This window comes from Falco biarmicus, chromosome 2, assembly GCF_023638135.1.
Source record: "Falco biarmicus isolate bFalBia1 chromosome 2, bFalBia1.pri, whole genome shotgun sequence".
Taxonomy (NCBI): Eukaryota; Metazoa; Chordata; class Aves; order Falconiformes; family Falconidae; genus Falco; species Falco biarmicus.
The window spans coordinates 21,629,800-21,653,245 of NC_079289.1; the positions used below are offsets into that span (position 1 = coordinate 21,629,800).

The 23,446-nt window shown below is 37.3% G+C and overlaps 1 protein-coding gene across 1 annotated transcript in view; it reads right to left on the reverse strand.

The window, feature by feature from the left end:
• The window catches only part of MIPEP (mitochondrial intermediate peptidase), an 80,997-nt gene that overhangs the window by 25,299 nt on the left and 32,252 nt on the right, over positions 1–23,446 (reverse strand). Inside the window, exons 11-16 of the mRNA XM_056327723.1 lie at positions 21,439–21,592; positions 20,367–20,444; positions 19,183–19,387; positions 15,522–15,631; positions 8,768–8,842; positions 2,852–2,971 (exon numbers count right to left, since the gene is read on the reverse strand). Coding sequence (XP_056183698.1) covers positions 2,852–2,971; positions 8,768–8,842; positions 15,522–15,631; positions 19,183–19,387; positions 20,367–20,444; positions 21,439–21,592 — 742 coding nt within the window. The remainder of the gene's footprint in view (positions 1–2,851; positions 2,972–8,767; positions 8,843–15,521; positions 15,632–19,182; positions 19,388–20,366; positions 20,445–21,438; positions 21,593–23,446) is intronic.

Sequence of the window (23,446 nt, forward strand, 5' to 3'; positions counted from 1 at the left end):
AGCAATAGATCATGGGGAGAAACTTTGATCATGTCTCAGGTTGATCAAAGGGTCACCTGATACTTTTTTAAAAGTCTCCCTGGGCATCCTGGAGACAAAGTTAGAAGAGACCAGGGGAGATACTCTAAAAGCAGACACTGTTATCCATTGCAAAGCAGGCCACAGTAAATGGAGACTGGCTTCACAAGAGATGAGAAATTAGCTACTATTTGAAGAAAAGTTTGGAACAAAAGCAGAGTCCTAAATTCCCCACAGTGCACAGATTCTGACACCAAGTACATTCAGGAAGAAATGGCAGGAAAATGTGTGGTCATTATTACTTGGTTTATCTTCCTTTCTTAAAAGAGACAAAAGGCGGACTGATTGCTTTTTAAAGGCATCACAAGGACTCAAGAACTCAGACAAACTCAGTAACACAAATCTCCTTTGGCAACAAAACCACCAGACACTTCAAAGAACAGGCAAGATACATTTCCTTGCCCCCTGCCTGGCAGTCGTCAGCTCCTGGATTCAGTAATTGAGCCAAGCAATCCCAGTGGAATTTCATCCTCCAGGAGCCAGCAGTGTACTGCTGTGTACTTTTGAACAGATAAGCAATGGCCAGCCAGAAATCGAGATTTGCATTCTTCAGGAAAACGAAGTCTTGTGGACTGCTGTTTCTCTGTGCTTCTGTCTGTCTACAGTCTGCTCGATTCTTCCTCGCATGTGGCACTAGCTTCTGCAACCATCTGTGTCAACGCAGCCAATGTAAATACTACTGCATGCGATGCTAACTGCCCCAATGCCTGTAAAACCTATTTGAATGGCAAATAGACTTTGACAGGATTTTTGTCCCACTATCCCTCCTACTGTTGGCACATAAGACATGATATTTGCTGAGGACGATGCTTTGGTTTACCTTAAAATAGGTATCAACACACAGATACAGCAGCATTTATTTATTAGGTGTAGTTTATGTGCCTCATTTTGAAAGTACTAGAACAAAAAGATGCATTAAAAATTGTCCTATTATCTGAGCTGTGCCTCAGAAAGACAGAAATTCATCTGCTGAAGATACATGCTGTGGCTTTACTTCAGAAAACGAGTCTGCACAATGAGACTGAAGCCCAAGTATATTCAGAGGATATTTACTAAGTTTACTTGCCTGTCAAAAGCAGTAAGAGGGAATTAAGAGATAATAGTGGACACTTTTGGAGCCCCAACAGACAATGCTACTACAGAAAAATCACATTAATGCAGTTAAGATATTCACCAATTACTTTTACACACTGAAGATAATACAAGCCTAACTTAGCAATTCATAATTGAATCTAAACCTACAGAGAGCAGATAAAATTCAAATAATCAAAATACTTTGTTTTTTCTCCCAGCCATCTAAGTACCTAGCCAAATGACAGATGAAAATAAAAGCTGGCCTCTCTTACTGTATTTCAATGTCTAGCTCTGAAATTAAATGAAAGGAAGGAATATCCTCTCCACACTTAAAACACTTTTACTTTCAAGACATTTATTTTTTAATCTGGACTACAAACTACACTGCAAACTTAAGTGTGGAAGAAAGAGGAGCAAAGGGCAGCAAGCAAAATTACAGACATTAATTACAGAGTGCTAACATCCTTTTAATGTATTTTTTCACTAAGTTTTACTGAAATCTAAATTGTATTACAGTTCTTGTGTGGGCACACTAATTCTACATTCAATAAATTTTAAGAACATAGACCTTCTGATAATTCAAAAGTTCACATAATTTTGCTGGGATAAAGTTCCAGGGCAAAACTTGCTATCCCTCATCATAATGAGGCTAGCTCATTACAAGATGTTACACTCTTCTGAAGGCAACAACTTATAAAAAATATTTTAAATGGAACAAAAAATGCAGGCTGAGTTTCGAAGCAGGAAACTTCCATTCGCTGGATAGCTAACACCTGCGGAGGAACGGTGTTGAACACCTCTTAGCAAAATGCTAAGAAGTCAGACATCATACTCTGAAGACACCTTGCGCTCACTTTTCTGCCTTTGCCAGGCCAGCAGAGGCAGTACGGTTTCAATGCGGAAAGGGCTGAAGAACAGATCTCCTGATACCCTTTCTCAGATAACAGAACTCACATTTTTGCTATATAGAAAAGCACATTTCCTGAGAAGCGGAAAGCAGAGAAAGGATTTGGGTATGCTGAAAAAAATTGTCAAACAGTGATCTGGGCCAAGCTCCAGCTGGGAATTCAGCTTCAGACAGCCCAGGAAATTCTTGACTATCATCTATGCAACCTGCACCTTTGGATGCCACATGAAGTACAGAACAAATGCATGATTAGTCAGGAAGATCAAAACTATGTAACTCAGTAGAACTGAAGGCTTTAACACTTTCAGATACCACATAAAAGGATAAGTAAGTGACATGCTGAAGGTCACAGCAGTACAATGAGAAAAACTCACTTCCAAGTCCTACTTCACACTGGCTTGCTCTCACATGCTGATACTGACAGTATACAAATACCAACATGCAGCACTGTTTTGTTGCCTTTTACAGTCCTTTGTAAAGCTAAAATAAACCCTCTTTCCAATGTATTGTTTCCAGTGCTTTTCTTAAGATAATTAAAAAAAAAAAAAGCAATCAAGTTGAGCATGACAAGACTAAACCTGTACAAAACTGGGTACATTAATTAAGTTTTGATTTTTAGCTGAAAATTTCCAACACCCTACTCTGGATAAAGTTGCTGAAAGAAAGAAAATTCTTTTAACCTAACAATACAACAAGCATGTGAGTGTGTGGGACAAGGGGCAGGGAGAGGAAGGGCTACTAACATGCTATCAAAAAAGAGGTGTAATTTATACAGTCGTTGTTTCTACTCACTGTATTAGGTACATATGGCAATCCATAAACTTTCTCCTGTGTTTCCTTTAAAATTTCTGTGGTTGACTTTTTTAGCGGATGCTTTCCATGGTAGATTTGGTCCAAGACAGCATAAAATACCTGAAGAGACAAAATGTATGTTTGTCTTCGGCACATAGCATTGGCATTTGACAACAAATGACAAGAAATAGAAAAGAACAGAAAAGAGAAGACAGGGAGAGGAAAGAGTTCAAATATATATGGTTTTGTACATCTTCTATTTTTAGTGTAACATAGAAGGAGAAAAACAGCTTTTTGGAGTACAACAACCACCATCATGACCTATCATAAATCCGTGTTAGATCACCAAGAACACTGGCAGTACTAAATCACCTGCATTTTTAAGTAAAATTAAGCCCTGCCCCTAAAACCCTCCAGCAATTCCGCTTTTCAAAAAGAATATTTTTTAATAGATTTAATAAAATTACTTAAAAGTTATTTGAATGGACAAGCAAAATAAGCTATTCCAAGACATGTGCATACAGTCATAAGAACACATCCCATCTGCAGGGGCAAGTTATGGCCCCGGCAGTGAACATAAGAAGCTGCACATGGAGCTGCTGATGTGCTGATGCTCCTGAGTGTCTGCTTGAGCACTTGAACAGTAGTATTAAGGCAGATGCTTCCTTCATTTAGCTCTCACAATCACAGCAATAAGTTGTTGCAGTGTAAGTTTAGCCTGAGATCACACTGTACCAGGAGGGTACTTCGCCAGAGGTAAGAGCTGGTTCCCAGGCAATTTTTTTGCAGAAGCATGCAGATTATCAGCAGACTAAATTACGGAGGCGTTTGGAGATCAGGAAAGCAGCACCAACAAAAAGATTTTTCAAGCAAAGATAGCAAAGCAGAGTATCTGGTACTTTAACAGTAAGTGTGAAACAAGCATGGATAGAAGACAGTGCCAAGGCTCAGTCTGTGTCATCACTGAAAACTATTGCAGCATTTATTTTTTTTAATTTGAACTTTTTTTAATATGAAGATTTCCTATTCTGTGGAAGCGCAGGGAAGACAGAAGAAGAGGACATTCACTGCTGTGCAATGCAAGGTATTCTTGAGAAGTTTTGTGGATCCAGATATTTAAGCCAGAGAGTTCAGGTCAGGCCATCCTGTGGTAGGAACATTTCATAGGAAAATTGACAGTGGGAAGCCACAAAAAGCTCTTGTGCAAGGGATGAAGCAAGTAATTTGGCTAGAGCTTCAGTCCTAGTCGCACTCCCAAGGACACTGCAATACCATTCCCAATGAGATAAACACACTGGTTTAGGAATTATAACCACAAAATGCAGAAATTTTATGCAGAACAGGCTGTTTGGAGGCATTCCCCGTCCATGGAGAATGGATGTTTTATGTGATCTGAATAACACAATCCCCCCAACCTGTGAAAAGATTCCTTATTATGAAATTTGGGTATAAACCCATTCTGAACGCTAATAATTTATCAGAATCCAGCATTCATTTTATTTTTGGGGCTGGATTATTTTTTTTTTATTTGGGCTGGATACAACACATACTTGCACCCAAAACTGTGACTGTTTCTGAAGGACCATATTTCTTCTCTTTGAATAAGCTGTCTTCTAACATACAGAATCTTAATAAATCCTTTGACGGTGTTTGTTGACAAATAATAAATATGAAAATTGATTTTTTTCAAGAAAAACTGGGGGTTACAAGGAGGGGGTGAAGAAGCCATGACTTGCAGGAGCTACTCCCAAATTTCCTGCTTGCTTCCTACATGGCTAATAAGGAGAAAAGAGGTCAGTAAGACCTAAACTTGCACAATCAGCCATTAATGACATTGCATGTTTTGTGTCCCAGACAGCAACACTGAACAAGAGATGCAAACGCTTAACATCGCCCATCTACAAACGCAGAGTAGGCAGAAAGTATCTGTTCAGAGGATAACTCCATGAAGACAGTGCACGAAATGGGAAACAATGAGTACTTTATTTTTTAAAACCAAACTTTGCACGGGTGTTCTAAATTTTCTATCATTATATTGATAACATGAAAAATGAAACTCTAAAGAAAAACCTATACTAGATTGTAACAACTACAGTATTTTTTACTCCTATCTGAGAAGAGAAAGAGGCTTCACAATGCCTCAGCTTTTACTTTTCACCTCAGAGCTGGTCTCTAGAATCCCAGCTTGTTTTTTAACAAAGTTTAACAAAAGCTATAGCATTTATAGTAGCAAGGGTGACTGAGAATATGACGAATAGTAAGTACCATGAATAGATCTGAAAATTACCTGATGAAACAGTCTTAGAAAACTCACTTTCTCCTGTCACCCCAGGCCTTTGTGACTGCAGGAGTCATTTCACACCAGCCTCCCTCTCTACAAAACCCAAACCAAACATGAGGAACTTCAGCACCTGACAAAGAGACTTTAGCATCCTGCTTCAGCCCAGCCTTGATTCTCTTTTTTCCATCTCCCAGCTTTGTTAGGACCTCTTTGCAGTTGCTCTTCAGTGCTCCTCACAAGATGGAATGGATTGCACTGCAGTGGACCTTCTCTACAGCAAAATTTGGAGTCAAGTAGTTTGTGGTCAGGGAGCTGGAGCAAAAGCTCAATTCATAGCTGGGCAGTGGGGAAATGTCAGCTGAAGGCCAGTGAAATGAGTCACTGAAGCCAGCTATAAGCTTTCCCTTGATCCTGGCACATGTAAAGCGTGGGAAGAAAGCAATAAGCCAGGCCACCTGGACAGCATAGTTAAAAAAAAAAAATCCATCCCTGAAAATAAACTTGCATGAACTTTATAGCCATGAGGATTCCCATCTAGAAACCACAGTTCTGAATGTTTACACAGGTCTTTGAAATGGGAAACACATCCCAGAACCACAGGATTTTAGGTGATACTGCTGAGGAGCATGCTTAGTACTTAATACTAAGCAGTAGCTACAAGATTATTTCTAATTTGAGTAAAACACATTTCCTAAAAGACCTGAAAATATTAAAAGGCCATCAAATAGTTATCTGTCTTCACACTATCTCTCTGTTTTGCACTGACAATGGTATTTATTAGTTTCACTTGATTCCAGTTCTCTCTAGCTCCTTGTCTGCTTAATTGCATCAATATCAAAAAGTCAGGCATTTCCCAGTGAAGTTACCACTAACTGAAAGCCTCAGGGACTCAATCTACATGGCATAAGCCTTATGAGAGGATGCACTCCTATCTTTCCTGTTGAGTAACTGATGATGTGAGCTGCAAAAACACACAGATGTGTTATAGTCATGATGAAAAACCAGCATTCATTTCTTATTGCCCCATGCTGATAGACTTATTTTCTGAACAGACCACAAGAACCTTTAGGCATTTTTCCCACTGACGGAAAATTTGTAAGCATTTTTCTTTCTTTTAAAGATCAAATATGGCTTACAAAGCATCTAGTTGTCAACATAGAATATACTCTGCAAAGTCTGAAGAAAAGGTATTAAGAGTCATCTTTCACAGTTTTTTCAGGTATACATTAGTAGTACATATATACTTTGTATATATGCAGATTTAAGTATGTTTTTCTTTAATGAATTATTATACTTTTAAATCTACACAAGTAACAATACAAAGGAATGTATGAACTTTGTATTTGCCATGCAGTCAACTTCTATGGGACATTTTTTCTGAACTAATAAACCGAATGGCTCTGCCAATCTGTCTCTTTGAAATCAGTGCATACGTCTGCAGGTATTATGTTTGGAATCTCCAAGAACATGGTGCTTAAAGTAGGAAATTAATAATAACATTCAGTGTGGCATTGTGGTCATTTGACACAGGTTGAGACTGGTTGAACATTAGTTACACAAGAGTAATTTGAGGGCAAGCAGCCTGCTTAATCACTGCATCATTGCCAGCACCAGTTAATCATTAGGCACCCACAGGAATTTGAGCCCACCAGAAGTGGGTGTTCTCTCCCAAGCTCGAAAGCTATGGCATCTGGAGTCACTTTGGGACAGACCCTACAGAGACCTCAGGAGCAGCTGAAGGTCAGCAGCAGCAGGGGACTGCACAGTCCACCCCATGGGACCAACGCAATGACCCCTCCCTGACTTACTTCTAGACCACACAATCTCCCCTGCCACAGGACAGGGAGGCCACATCACTTTTTAATATATCTGTGACTTAAGGTGTTCTTGGTACCCAAGCCCATTTAGCCTCCTCACCGCAATTTGGTCTCAAACCTTGACAAGATTACAGAAAACACATATTAAAAGCTGACAGGAAATCTGCCAGATCTATATATAGCTGTTATTGACACACCAGAAAGGAATGGGTACATGTGAAAGTACCGGATCATCACTTTGGTAGTTATTAGTCTGCACATTGGTAAATTATTCTGTGTTGGTAGACTTCACAAACAGAGATCCACCGCTAAGCATTCTCATTATAAATTTTATTTCAATCCAGAATTGGGTGGGTTTTTTTCCCCAAAAAACCCCTCCTATATGAATTAGTTATATTCTTGGCTACCTTTTTTTCTGGATTCTCATTATCTCTGTATATGAACTTTTCAGAGCCAGGAGCGTGCATTTCAAAATCAAGACCTGCAGAGAGGGTGCAGTAGTTTTCATGTCACAGAGGGAGAGCCACAGGTAGCACCCTTGTTGTTCACACCTGCACAGTCAACACTGGCCACTGACAGCCAGCGCTGCATTGAAAGCATAATTCAAAAATCCATTAAGTTTAATGAAAAATATACATATACACTAAAAACAATGTTAAGTCTGGGTTTGATCAGTGTAACTGACACCTATACATTTACAGGTCCACACTCCAGTATTCTGATTGGTTTTAAATCACTGTAAGTAACTGCACAGAGCAAACTCTAACTAAGTTTTTCTTTTAAATCAACTTCAGTTAACCAGCACAACTCATGTTTTTAGAGGGTTGCAATCATTTGGGCCCTTTTCAAAGTGAAGAACTGCAAAGATCTGATCTTTAAATTTGTTTCTTTCTACATCTCAAAAATCATGACTAACCTTTATTAAGGTACTAGAAGAGTTATCTCACCTAAACACTAGGTCTACTGTAAAAAGAAAAATTATATGTTTCTAGCTTAAAACAAAACAAAGAAGAAAACAAAGTCACAAATCACACAGCAGAAGCTTGTAGCATACTAAATGCAGTCAGACTCTCACTGTAAAAAAAATATCTGAGTTAGATGCTAATGCTACCGTTCACATGTGAGAACTGTCGTTGCAGGACTGAAAAATACTAAACACCCATTTTAGATAGAACTCTAGTTTCCTTCCTTTGAGGAAAAGCAACACTGATAGCTTGTTTGTGGGTATGACTGATGAATCTCATCTAGCCACAGAAAATAAAGGTTTACAAATTAATTACTGCTCCCAACACTGTGAGAGAGAGAGAAGTCCTAGAGCCTTATAGCCCAGCCACCAATTCTGATGGCAGTAACAAGTTGCCACTGTCATACTGGGGGTGCAAAAGACAAGGAGCTTGAATCACATTCTAGTAAGTAAATGAGCTGGTTTGATTTTACTAAGGTAGCCTGTATCTCTCAGTCCTGCTACATTGTAATGATCCAAAAGGTACACAGTACTTCCTCTACTGCAAGCTCTCCTTAAATGATTCCATCATTAATTAAAAAACTCAAACCACATTGGGGAATTCTGATAGTCCAACCATTTTCAAAAGCTGTGGTTTTCACAACATTTTACTACAGATAGAGGCATTTAGTTTAAACAGACAACACAGAATACTTTTACAAAAACAAAGTTAATATAAAAATGAATTTTCACTGATTTGCATATAGTTAGATAATGGGTCTATGTTGAAATTAAAAAATTGGTAAAATTATAAGAATTAAACCATGTTCTGTGAGCTCTGGATACAAAGTAGAGACTAAAATGCAAAAACATACCTGGAGTTGCATATCAGCTGCAGCACACACCTTTTTGGACTCACATAGTCTTGATACCATGTTTTTTGGCAGTGGCTTGAATAAAAAAAAATAATGTCAGAACATATTTACAATTGTTGTATATTTGTAAATAGTATGCTTACTACTAGAAAAGGCTGAAGCAGCAAGAAAGAAAAAAGACAGACCCCTGGTGGTAATAAAAACATATCTGAAGTGCTTTGCACTGAGGAAGGAAATCTCATTTCCAAAAAAAAAAGCATTAAATGGGCAATTAAGATATTGGCAGTAATTTACATAGCAATCAAGAAATCACTCTGTCTCAGTGTCTGTTTTTCTGTAAATTGATCCCATGTTCCCTTATCCATCTTTTAAAAATATTATGACTATCTTTAGAGATAAAGAACAGATGGGGCAGTTAAAGTCCTCCCAGGTCATCCTGACTAATCTTCAAAAGCAGATATTATAATAGATTTTCCTGTTGGCCTCTGAGCATACTTCACTTGAATTTACACAGAGGCCCACATAACTCCTGTTGAGCGGGCAGGGTTTTCATAACTTCAACTGGGAGAGCGTGAGGCCTTCTGCTCTAACCCACATGAAAATGTTTGGTCATACTGAACAGTAAAAATTTATCCTTTGAAACTTTTAACAAAGCTGAATTTATTCCACATCTATGGCAATAAAATTATCCGTCACCACAGGCCGAACGTCAGAAACATTTTTCAAGTCATTAAGCAAACTCTTTTTAACTTTCTATCCAAACATCTACAAGTACATCCAAAGACTTTTTAATGCCAGATTTTTAACACTATCTGCATATGAATGCTTGACCTTACACTTCTTCCACTGTTTCCTGAAACTTTTCAATAGATATTTTCCCTAGTAAGCATATTCTCTTTTTTTTTTTGCTAGCAGTTTTATTAACCAAACATATTAAATATGGTTAAAATAACTGAGCTCTTGCTAAAATATTAAGAAAGTTGCTACAAGTTGTACATATCATACAAACATTTGGTATTACACTGAACTCTAAAAGCATACCGACACTTCTACAGTATGTTGAAATGTTTGTAAGAAACATTTCATACATGAAAGTCTACAGATCCTGACGGCAGAGCCGTATGTTTAGATTCTGTGCAAATTATATGGCTTTAAGACAAACCATGTTTATATTCACAGAATAAAAACTCAGCTCCAGAGAAGTTATAAGTGAGGAAAATGTTATCAATTAACTCTGTGGAATCTGGAAGTTAAAGCAGATAAGAAAAACTCTCAAGTTGCACAGATGTTTTATGCAGTAGCTTGCCAAGCTTGTAACCTCTTCTCCAAGACAAATGTTAGCTGGGTCAAGAATGGGATAGAACAACACCCACTATTTTGCCTGTCATAAATGTGCACAGCTGTTAAATTTCAACACAGAAAAATGAACCAATGAACACCAAGTCTGTCGCACAGTATATCCTTGTTAGGCCAGTATTTGGCTTTCTGAAATACAAAAATTGTTTCAAATTAGATGATGATTTTGGACCACTAGGTTAAGAGTAAATGGGCAGCTATCCATGGTAATAAAGATGTCAGTAGCTGACTACCTTGAGGTTCCACACTGGATTTAGTATTGTTCAAAATACTACTTAATTACGTAGAAAAGTTAAGGCAAGAAGCAAAGTGGAAAACAAATCTCAAATGGTAAAAAGTATTTTGGTTGGACAATTCTTCTCCTGGGTCTATGAACATTTCTTGTCTCATCCTCTTACAGAGTGAGGCACACACTTCAATGACATTTCATCCTGGAACTAAAGCACATGCAGGTTTGCAGTAACACAACTTCAGTTGTCATCAAAAAAACCCTTATGTAAGAAAATCTATAGAATTCTGAACATATTTAGTTATTAAGCACCAAACCTATCAGCAAGATTTGGCAGCTTTTTGGAGGCTTTAATTTTGCAGTGACGTAGTGCAGTATGGAATTAAACAAAGCTGATTTCTTCTAGGGGCACCTGTATTTTTGATACAGTCACGTATGAGAAAACTGGATGGCAATTCCTAAATTGTAATTTGTCAGTGTTAAAAAATCTGAACATCCAAAAGCTTGGCAACAGCAAATATGTATATTTTACACAGTTGTAATTTAAGATGTTAAAAGCCAAGAGCACTCCTGCCAGTAAAGGTCAAACCAGCTCTTTCAACATAACTTATTTCCAATTTTGTATGTTGGCTATATTAAATGATGGTAAGAGGAAGTTAAGTACACAGGCTTTCAGCTGGCACAGAGAATAAGTAGAACAAAAGGCACTGAGATTTTTCTAATTGGCATTTTGGTAAACCACATTCCCACAGATGCTCAAGTTTGCAGTTCACTGGGGCACAGAGCAGAGCTGGTCACATTCAGCCCTGCTCAAGAAACAACTGAAGCAGGTCTAATTCTCAGTTCAGAACTAAGCATTTCTTACAGACTTTCCACCCAAGAGTCTTGCTTTCTTTTGACTGTACTGCAAATAGCTGATCTCCAGCCAGAGAAGACTGCTAAAAAGGCAGCCTCTGCATTCACCCATTTCTCCCTTATGTTCTGCTGCAAGCATCTGTCCTATTCTAAATGAGACTCCTGAGGGGAGACACAGAATGATCATTAATTACTAAAATTTCTTTGCGCAGGAGATGGTTTACCACCACCTTCTAGAGGCCAAGTAAAATGCAGGTAAATACCAAAACCCTCCAAGAAAATGTTTTTCTCTCTTTTGCAACCATATGAATATCAAACAAACAATGCAGACCTACTCTGCCCTGAAGAGCAAGCTCTACTGTTTGAGCAGATTAAAAGCAATGAAATTACAAATCATTCTTATGACAACACCTACTGACAAAAAGGCACAGGAGAAAGACATAGATATTCTTTTGTTTAAACCTATCAGTGCTGCTGATCTCGCTCAAAGATTGTGTTGTGATCATAGTTCACAAACCCAGCAGAATCTGGCACCAGAAAAGCATTGCCAAAACTGGATAAAATTGGAAGAATAACAAGGTCACTTATTTTTCCCAATGCACCTTTAAAATTTTAAAATTTAAGATTTCAGGGAACTGAAAATAGACTAGCCTAGAGGGCTTTTCATGGATTACCACTGTGGAGTTTGTTTCTGTGAATGTCAGGCATACAGATGCACTGAGATCTTGAATGTACTGAGGAAGATGTACTGTTTCAGGCAATTGAAACTTTCTCCTTGGTCCATTATAACCACATATGGCTCTCTAATAAGTAGCTGACTGAAGAAAAAAAAATAAATGCATCAGCATGATTATTTTACTTATCCTGAAAGATGAGCTCTTCGATAAAACCAGACTCAAACTGTCATCCTCCTTCTAAATGAAAGACTTCACAGAGCTTTGGCTAAAACTATGTTAATTGAACAACCATTCTGTTTTTTAAATTTAAACACTACATGCTGTACTTTGGGTTCCACTTTTCCATCCTTCCATATTGAGTAACTTGTAAGATCTTGGCATTAATTTTTCAGCATATTTGCCATGGCATCTAAAAGAACAGAACTCCCTGCATCCCAAAGCACACTTAACTCGTTACTGCTGCATAGTAACTGTGACACATTACAACTCTTTACTATCTATGGGCTTATTCTCGCAACCATGCTAATACAATACTGCCTTTGTAATTCCACCTCTGTGAAAAATGAAGTCAGTTCAAATCTGAACAGCTGAAATACTGGCCTTTGTTCAAGTCAGCCTCAAAGACACACAAGCTTAAAATTATTTAGCTCAACAGACCTACCACATATCTGCGCACTTAAACAAAATTAAACAAACACACACAGTGATACAGAGTGGTACACATGCACCAGATTGTCTGCTTAAACCCTGTTACAACCTCATTTTGGTACAGCTTGACTTTATGAGCCTACCTGAGTAACTCAACAGTAACTAATCAACACAGTCCTCTCTATTCTGGTTTTTTCCCTCAAGGATTTTTCTGGTTTGAGTTATTTTTAAGATGAAAGAAAAACTAGGCTTGCTACTTTCTTGGAACAAGTATTTTTGTGCTGGCCAGCTTTTTGAACTAAATTCACAAGACTTGCCCCTTCTGCCAGAAGAGCTTGCAAGGTTTTTCACTCCTCAGTACTCCACAGCACAACCATCAAAATGCACAGAAAGCAGAAACAAGCTTTCTACAAGCTTCAAGATATTTTGGACAAGATCCTCATGATCCACATCTACATGCATAATGCATTCTCATCTTTGAAAGCAATGCTTTTTTTTCTGCAATGCTACTAAAAACCAGTTTTTAACAGTTCATATGTTATAATAATCAAAACACCACCTCTTTTCCCTCCTCTTCCCGTAAGCATAAGCACTGAACCTAATTGATGATCCTCAGGACCAGTTCTTCTATAATTGGCTTTTATGGCAAGGGCAACCGTAAGCTGAGCGTATACTACCAAGTTTTTCTGATGTAATTATGTTCAACAGGAGTGTTAAAAATTACACCACCTAAAATTTATATGCAAAAACCATAGCATAGATACAGTAATTCCAAAAGAAGGATGCTTTTTCAAATTATCTGCACTGCCTCCTCAACAAGCTAGCTCAGTAAAAAAAAAAGCTCACATCAACATCCAGCAGATCTATGTTGGTGTAGTTGTTGCAAGAAAGATCCTTCTCGCACAGAAAAGCTCAGTCTCTTCATTCGTAAGAAGAAACTTAATGGAAGTTCTCGTACAGAACAACATTTGGATTAAATGGTTTTACAAATTTTACATTTCAACTGTTATACCCACCTTCCTTACTTCCCCTTGAAAAGCAGGTAAAGTGGACTTATTTTTCCTTCAAATAACTAAAAACCTGGACCGGAAAATGTTGATTCAAATTTATATGTGCACATAAAAAAAATCAGTCAGGGAACAAGTACAGAAAATATAAGCCCCAAAAGGATTTTTGTGGAATCATAAATGTAAGAGGGCTTGGATTTCGTATTCAAGTACTTTGTAACATGAACACCACGGACAGAAGTAATTGCTTAATCACTGAATTTCAAGAACAGAAAAGATGACTTCAATCTATTTGTATTTAAATGACAGATACAGAAATCTGATATCAGATTCTTAAAACTAGCTTAGATGAACCAACATAAGCAAAAGCAGATTTATGTATGTTGGATAGTGGCTTGAAAGTACCTTATAAATTTTAAATAAAGCAATTAAAAGGAAGCCATCTGAAGCCCTCAAAAGCCACAAAGCAGTTTCAGGCACTTTTTCTCATCTTCCAGCATAATCCATTCTTGCCCCCTTCAAGACTGAATTTCTGCATTAAACCTCTCAATTGCTCTCTGAAAGGGCAAGATTTCACCACCAATAAACAGAAGTTTATGGAAATGCCAAATGGGACACAGTGTCTGGTTCTTCGCTTTTGCATTGCAACTAAACATGGTTTAGATTCGTTAAGCCATTTTGAAAATGCAAAGCCATAAATAATGTTCCACAAATCTCTTTCAGATGTTTTAGTCAAGCTCATTCTCTGAACTCATATGCAATCAAATTAACTCCACTATGTTTAAACACTACATGAACTTTATAGAGAACACTAGAAAGCAGTATTTTGGTATGTGGACTCAAACATATAAATGATGAACACTCCTGAAACAATTTAACGCCCAGGTTTCAAGAAGACTTTCCTAGTGCAATCAATTCTCCAGAAATGATTGCTGATTTGCCCTGTAAAAAAAACAAACAGACAAACAAAAACCAGATTTATGGAGCAAATTTCTCACAATATCTAATAAAACAGAAGTTAAGCAATGTAATTTTGGGACTGTTCGATGGAGGCAAACATTCATCCACTTCCATAATACTGAAACATACTGAATGCTTAGTATTGGATAAAAAGCTTCAATGAAATGTAACACTACATAAATTAAGAGGCTTACTCATTTTTGCATTATGGGTAGTCTATTCTTCAACCATTTCATTTGAGTACACTGAAACTTGCCTCAGTCAAAAGCACTAGAAAAAAAGATCTTTGATTATTGTTTACTGGTTTATACTTTTGCAATGGCTGTACAAATATAAATCATGTTCTGCTGCCATGTGTTAAAGCGACCACTGAAAGTCATCTTGTTCCTTGTTTTCAAGTAAAAAAGGGGATCAGAGTTTTCATGCAGATTCATGACTGCCAGATTCTAATTCAGCCTAATCTAATCCTAAAAAAAGCAGTACACTTTTCATCACAAAATATTTCAATCACTACCCTACCCTATGGTGAAAATGGGAGTTTTTAAACACTGCAGATAATTTCCATTTATTCCCATGATTTAGTATCTGAGCTTTATTTTAAGACAGACTTCAGACACTTCAATAATGAATCACTATTTTTGTGATTACTTACCTGCAATTAAATTAAAACATTCCGCATAATTTGAATCACACAGAAGTTGTTCACCTACTACACTGAGTTTGTGTAGTGTAGAAACTATGTAACCTTTGTAGGATCAAAATGTTGAAAGTTTTAAATATATAACTGGAACCCTGGAACCTGGATATAAGGGTCTGGCATTCTTTTACAGATTACATTCATCTTTCTGCAATGAGAATATTAACATTTTTTCTGAATTATTGTAATTATAATATTAAAATAATTTCTATCCATTTTTTATTCCTACTTTACACTTTATTAACAAATAACATATGAAAATGTGATCCTTTTCCTGAATACACTTATTTCTGTTTTCAGTGTCTTACAGATTAATTTTCCCTACCTGTCCCGTTTTATAATGCCTTGCAAACTGGTTAACCACTCGATAGTCATTTGCAAAGTACTCCATCAGAATTGAGGGAACTTCAGCAAAATCAGTAGGACATCTGGTTCCTAGAGGTAGAATAATTGTACATATCAGCATTTGCTATCTTCATTAACACAAATGGTTAACTCTCCCCAAAAGGTTTTGCAACTTTCCGTTTGGACTTTTGGTGAACTTTAATGTTCTTTCATTTATTAAGTCAACATTTTATTTCCATAGCATTATTGTACGTAATGCCAGAAAAGCTTCATTATAATCCTACACATTTTACTATAAATCACAAAGTAAAACAAAATATTTGAACAGCTGGGTGAGGCACCTTATAAAGCTCTGGATCACACCCTTTTTAAACTAAACCAGACTGCAGCCAAACTGGCCCTACATGAAACACCAAATCTATTTAAGTGTCCTAAACCTAAATCAAACTACAATGTAAATAGAACTGCCTTAATCCCATTCACAGTTACAATTTTCAGGTTCCATCTGTTTGCTGAGCTTTTTTATGCTTTATATTAACCTCATTTTATAATACCAAGTCATTTATCCAAGGAACACTTGCAGATTAAAGGCATGTTCTGAGTAAGCGCAATGAGGTAATATCTTAGCGGTTAGTATTTTCAAATAGCATCTTCCCAAAAACCTTATTCACTCTAATCTTTATCAGCACCTTACACAATGGAAGTTATTAAGAAGTGTAACACATCACCAAATCAAAGCTACATTTCTAACATCTATATTGAAGTTAGGGATGTACAAAGTTGTTGCTTTAATAACAGACTCACTGGGTCTTCACTTCTGTTCCTGTGTGCTACAATGTCAACATTCAAAACTAGTCTTAAATGCAAGCACAGTTTTTGCTTCTACTATTCTTTCTTGAAGACTATTATTTAAAATCGCTACTTCGATCTTTACAATCTTTCCCTAATTTTTAGTCTGAATTCCTGATCTGTTTATAATCAGTGTTTTCAGACCAATACTGCTCTTTAGTATAAATAACACTACCCACACTGCTTTTGATCTAAATTGAGAGAAACTATATCTCTCTGAGCCATCATTATCCAAAGGCAAGACAAAGTCTGAAAGATCGTCCATTGTAGCTCTTTCTCTGCACCTGCTTCAGTTTGAATTCACCTTCAGTCCAGACACAAAACTGTGTCGAAGCACTGCATGAGGTTTCACCAGCACCTTCTGTAATCATTCTAATACTTACTGCTGTTAAATACACCTCTGATTAATTTCAAATCACATTCGGCCCTTTCACAGATACAGTAGCTATTTATAGTTCTGCATTAATACATAAAACTCTTCTGATCCTCCACCACTATTGAAATATCCATTTGATAGCATAAATTCTTTGTACTTTTTAAGTGCATGATCTGCACTGTGCAGTTCTGAATTGCATTTTACTTCTAACACTGCAGTATCCAGTCGTTCAGGTCTCATACAATTCCCCGATCCTTCTTTTGTGCCAACACATTTAATTACTAAAGTCTTTTTTTGTTGCTGTTTGAAAATATTTTTTAAAAAGCCTAAACCAAAGCTGGTCCCAAGACAAATGCCTGCAGAACCACACTGATGTTCCTCTATCCACTTATATTTCCTCAACACTCCTTAATAAAGTGATAGAATTATTTTAATAACCATTAAAGAGACTCCTGAAGAATTACATTATCTGAATGTCAGAAAGGTAAGAAGTTAGGTAGTTATCTGGGATATCTCCTGTAAAACAAATGTAGGTAATCTGTACTGCAGGATAAACTAAAATGGACTACAAGCTAGGTTTTAAAAGATCTTATACACACACAAAGGCATTGAACAATCAATAAACGCATATAGTAAAATGATAGATTAACTTAAAAAGAAGCACATCTGAAGTCAAAACCATATATTATTATTCAAGTTTCGGGGTCATTAGCAGCAGAATGGGTTCCTGAATCTTTGGGAATGTTATCAGAAAAGGGAGGCAGGGGAGAGTAGGAAAGATGTCAAATACTCAGTGCATCTCAACTAGAATGACAATTTTTTTTCTCTAACAATACCCTGAAGTCATCTTGTCTCCACACTTAGCCACCCTAGTGTCTCAGGAGGGCAGATGGCCTCTACAAGACATCCCTGGGACAACCCATCTATTCCAAACCCTAAAAAAAGAAGATTCTCTGCAGAAACAACAGGACTGACCTCAGAGCTGCTTTTGCAATTCGAGATCTGGAGTGAAATCTCCTGGGATGAAGGACTGCCTGGAGCTAAGGCAAGGCTTAAACCATACAAAGGGTCTCATGAAAAGTCTGAGCCTCAAAATTAGCCATTTCCTGCCTCTTCAAGACTTTGACATGCAGATATGTGTGATTCACTACAAGAGGAGAAGCCCACCAAGGCAGATACTTTGGGCATGTAAGTACTCCTAGAGGTCAAGATGAGCAAGGCCACATGAGTGGAAGGGGTCGCAGAGAGCACTTAGCTGTCCCAAGGAGTATATAGAGCTCATACTGAAAGAGCATATACAGTGTTTATTTGTTTTAACAATGTCCGGTAGTGACATAATTACAAACAGCTCAGTCTATTTTAAGTGGAAGATTTAAGAAAGAGTATTTTGTCACTGGGTGCAAAGTATCTGTCGATAACAACACTACCATGGACTCCCCTTTGTATCATGAGCATAATATAAAAATAGTAAAACATAAAATAATAATAAAAAAATCCTTCAGACAAAGGAGCTACAATTTCATCTGTTTGGTTGTGGGGTCTTTGTTTTAATAAGTAAATGTCTACTGCAAATGGGATTTCCAGCACACTATTATAGAAGAGGATATACCAAGCTGTCTGCAGGTACGAAAAGTAGCGTGCCAAGCAGCTTTAGCCAGAACATGCCTTTGATGCATTTGCCACAAGACGACAAGAAGCCTGTGAGCTGTCAGCTAATACACTCTTTGCTACTGCTTAAGAAGAGAGACTAAATGAAAAAAGGCAATATTCTTTTTCTATGTATACACTGAGCTGGGACTGCATATTCATTCATGTCCATTTACACAGGATAAAAAGGCCTACCAGTTAATCATGTTTGCAAATATAGTATGTTTTTAATTTATCAACCTGGCTTTAATCAGAATCAACTAGAAAAGACCTGGCTTTACAGATTTTCCATATTGCAAGTGTATGCCCTTTGCAAAAACTAATTTATTAATTTTCCTTAATTCAATTTCCTAAATAATTTCCAACCCAGGATTCATTGTGCTTTTACACTAGGTACAAGTTTATCTCAATTTATTTTCAATCCTCCAACTATTCCATTATTATAAACTCCACATAACGTGAACTTGCAAAAGTGGATACCACTACTAGAACAAAGATCAGTAGTACAGAAACAAGAGATACAAATACCTAATTCTTACTAGGATGTCCTTTGTTGGGTTTCAGATAATATCAGAGGATCTGATATTCTATTTTCAGGTTATCAAAGATGCAGAAGTATCAACATGACTCAACAATTTCTGGTTCATCCTTCTTTTTTTTTTCTTGATTGTTTTGGGTTTGTTGTTTGGGGTTTTTTTTAATCTACTGCCTTCTTCTAGAAATGAAACATTTAACTAAACCAAAAAAATCACTATTCTAATTTTCTTACCAGTGACATGTTGGTACCGAGTTCTCCCCAGCATAGAATGCATAGCATGTCCCATTTCATGGAAGAGATTCTCCATCATCCCAGGACTTAGTAGTGTTGGTGCATCCCTTGTTGAATGGGGCAGGCTAAGCATAAGAACAACTACAGGCAGCTGGTACTCTCCATTTTCCCTTAGCCTGCCTCCACGAACTGTAAAGTGACAATCCTTTTCAAGACAAAAGCAAAGATACGGACAGCCAATCTCATTATACCTATGATATTAACATAATGATGAAGTCATTAAAATATTAAATCAAACAATCATATACTGTTACATAAGTAGAATTCAACGAACATTAAGCGTTGTTCAATAGCAGCATGCTGTTTCTCCATCTTTATTTTTTGCTCCATATTCATGAGGAAACTACCTTATTCCATGAAGAAAACACTGTGTTGCTTTCAGAAAATAATTCCTTCTGGTTTAGAATTGTCAGAACCTCTCAATTTTTCTAAAAAATATCACTGGCTCAAAGAAATTTACACTGATGTGTCAAATCTATAATTTTTAGACTATGTTCTGTCCTCATTCTTCAGCAGTAGCTTCTTTATAAAATATACCATAGCACTCCTAGTATACCGTGAAACATTAGCAAAACAGAGTAATATACTAAAATAATATACATTTGAAGTCCAATTACCACCTCACTAACAGTGGTAATTTGCAGATGCTGCTACAGAGTGAAGTGTCCATTGTTCTGCATTCTATACGTAATACACTGGCACTAGGCAGCATGAGTGAGTGAGCCACAACAGTTGGAACTGTCTTCAGTTTTAAGTAGGATTTTGAATAAAAATTAGTTGTTATTAGTGAGCTTTCACCTTTAGAGAGTATTAAAATTTCAGATCATTTTTACTTGCAAATAATAGGCCAGAAAATAGGTGTTTTTAAACAGAGTTCTACGACATTTCATGTTGTTCTGTACAACAAAGAGTCTGAGTTCAGCCTATCGGGTAACGTTTTTTAAATGAAAGGTTACTTACAAAAATATTTTACTTAAACCAACACTTGAAGTTACAGGCTTCCCCTGTTTACAATTTACTTATTTTAAATTGAGGTAACTTTTACTAAACTTGCATTGAATGCAAATAGTCCTAATGCTACAGTCATTACTCAAATAAAACCATGCTGGAACCACAAATGTTACCTGATGTGGTTTATCAGGTCGCTGAAAGAAGTCACAATAGATGTATCCTAGCAAACCTTCAGTTTCATGAACAACAGCCTGAAAAAATATATAATTTCCACAGTGAAATCACCAAAAAGATGTGTAAATTGAAGTGTGTACATATATACAATACTAATATATGTAGTATTCTTATTGAAAGATTTATAATTAATAAATGACAAATAAACTGGGAATAATTCATGTAAAGTCTGCTAGCAATTTTTGTTTGCAAAAAATATACGCCAGATTCACAACATGTCCCTCAAATTACATCCATTTCTGCATTTCACTCAAAACTATTTAGTCACAGATTAGTATTAGAAGGAACACTGTCTGTAGCCCCTAAATTACTTATGAGAAGTCAACAGTGATTTACCATGAAAATAAAAATAGAAAGAGTAAGGAGTAATTAGAAATTGACCCACAGGATAGGAAGAACAGCAGCTCTTGCTGGAGGCTGGAGGTGCAAGAGCAGTGTAGAAGATCTGGCAGTGAATACATGGAAGGAAGACAACAGAGGAACCTGGGAGCCTGATGTGTAAATTATTGCCTAAGGTTTTTTTTCCACCCTCCCCTAAAAAGAGGGCAGAAAATTAAAGACATAAAAAAAAAATCTCAAAGTAAAGATGACATACAGAATAAAAAAAAAAAAATGAGGCAAAGACACATGACTGCTAGAACACACACCTACAGCACTCCAGTCCTCCACAGTCATCTACAAACTGGAAACGAAAAAAAAACCAGCAAGGCTCACTCGGAAGAATGGCTTGAAAGGTACAACAGTAATCTCCAAAAAGAGAAAATGCTTCTGATTCAGGCACCCTTCCACACAGGGACATATTATAAAGGCCATAAAATAAGAAGCATACAAAATGCACTTGGAGTGTAAAGCCCTTGAGGTCTAACTTCAACTAAAATTAGACAACTAGTCTGTGCTTTTGACAGGTACCCAAGTAATTTAAAAACAAAATCTGATTCATGGCTCAGAGGAACACATCATCTCATCTAACTTCCCTTTGTCATTTCAGATGTTGGGAACAAGAATACTTACCAACTTTCGAACATCTTCAGACCAAACCTCTCCTCTCTGTGTCTGTTCAGCATAAAGGGAGATTCCTAGGAGCTGACTGAACAAAGAGTTTAAACCCTCCATGCACGCCCCAAGAGAGAAAAATGGACAGTACAAGCCAGGATCGATGTTGTACCTAAGGAAACACAAGAACCCCAAACCAGTGAGTTAGCTGAGCTACACAAACTGCAGCCTGCACCTTCAAGTCATAGGATGTGACAAAGTACAGCAGATAAGCCTCAAGGCTCTTATCAAGCATGGCTTTATTTTTCAAACAGTGAAACCAAGTCACAGACTAGTTGTGGCATAATACTTCACAGTAACTCAGTATTTCTTATATTTAAGTTTGGGTATCAACTTCAGCAGATGTTGACTATCATTTTCAGATAAGCGGTAAACACGTAGCTCAAACGGACCATGGCAACACCATGAGTGGGCAGGCTGTGGCTTTTGATCTACAAGAGGCCACCGGCACTCAGGTGCCATTCCTACACCAAGGCTGCGCCACGTGACTGATCAGAAAATGGGGCTGACTTTGGCTGTGGTGTAAGCCAAATCTTCAGCTAGGGCAGGAAACCAACCAGTAAGCACTGCTGACTCTGCAGCCTTGTCTTTCACTGGAGCAATAGGAACACCAAGGCGACACAGTCACACCCTATGCATGAATCACCTCAAGCTCTGGGGAGCCTCTGACCTGAAGAAAGTATCTTACAGCCACTTGAAGATTTTACGATGTGATGTGGATTCCAAAGATGGCCAAGTTTCCTGAGCCTAACATCAAACAACTAAGTATGCTCAAGACACTGTAGCACAGAAGACACACCTGGGGAGGAAAGACACCATGCATCTGCATGCACACACATACACTGAGAATGAACAAAAAGCTATGATAACAGTAGTTCAGAGATGTATGCAGTCTATACTTGAGCTCAAACTTCCTAAGCCTCTGACCCTAAAAAATAAACAAACTACAAGTATACCAAGCAAACAAATGCTTTGCAAACTCACACCTTCCACAAGCTGCTCAGGGCCGCACAACTCTTTGCAGACAACAGCAAAATCAGAACTGGAATCTGCTTGTAGTTGTGTGTGCATCCCAAATGGCAAAGTGTTCTTGCTCCGTCATTTCACATACAAAGTCCAAGCGTTATTAATACCATTTCCCAGGGTCTCACAGTAGACTGTTTAGAGAATCACAGTCCCTCCCTTTATCTTCTTTCATATCCTATGTGCTTTTGCTTCTTAACGACGTGGTAAATAGTGTCACTGAAATTTAAACACACATCAGCTAGACTACAATAGCTAAACACCAAAGATGAGAACCATGCCATCTTGAGGCCTATGATCAAAAGGCTTAGTTAGAAATCAGCTGTGAGAGTCACTAGCCCCTGTCCACTTAGCTACTACCCTTCCTTCCTTCCCACTCACACACACCTAAACATGAAGTCCACTGGGGATACTGCATTTGCCAATATGCTTAAAACTGCAGCTATAACTCACTATCCAGCTTCACTGCACTGTGATGCACAGCAGAATGGGGTTACTTCTCTCAGCCATGGCACTCATTCTTGTATTTTGTTTTATTTTTCTAGTACCCTTTATATTACCTTTATCACATAATCTAGCAGTGTTTTGCAACTACCATTGCAACATTTGTGAAAAATACAGGTATGCTAAATTACAGGAGTTTGCTTATTTTCACACTACACATGCAAGAAGCTAAAGCCGGTGTATTCCATTCTACTTTTAATTATACTAGAACATAGAAAACAATGCAGATTTTGCCTCTACCATACTGACACAATTTCTTCAAGACACGTACCAACACTTAAATATACACTCTGCATTCTGCAATACACATTTTCCTTCTTACTCAAAAAGAGTCTTTACACCAAAAGAAAAAAAATAAGCATGACACAAATCACTTTAGATCAAGTTAGATAAAAAGACTGGAAGCAAGTCTCTAAAAGCAAGCAGAAGATATGAGTTA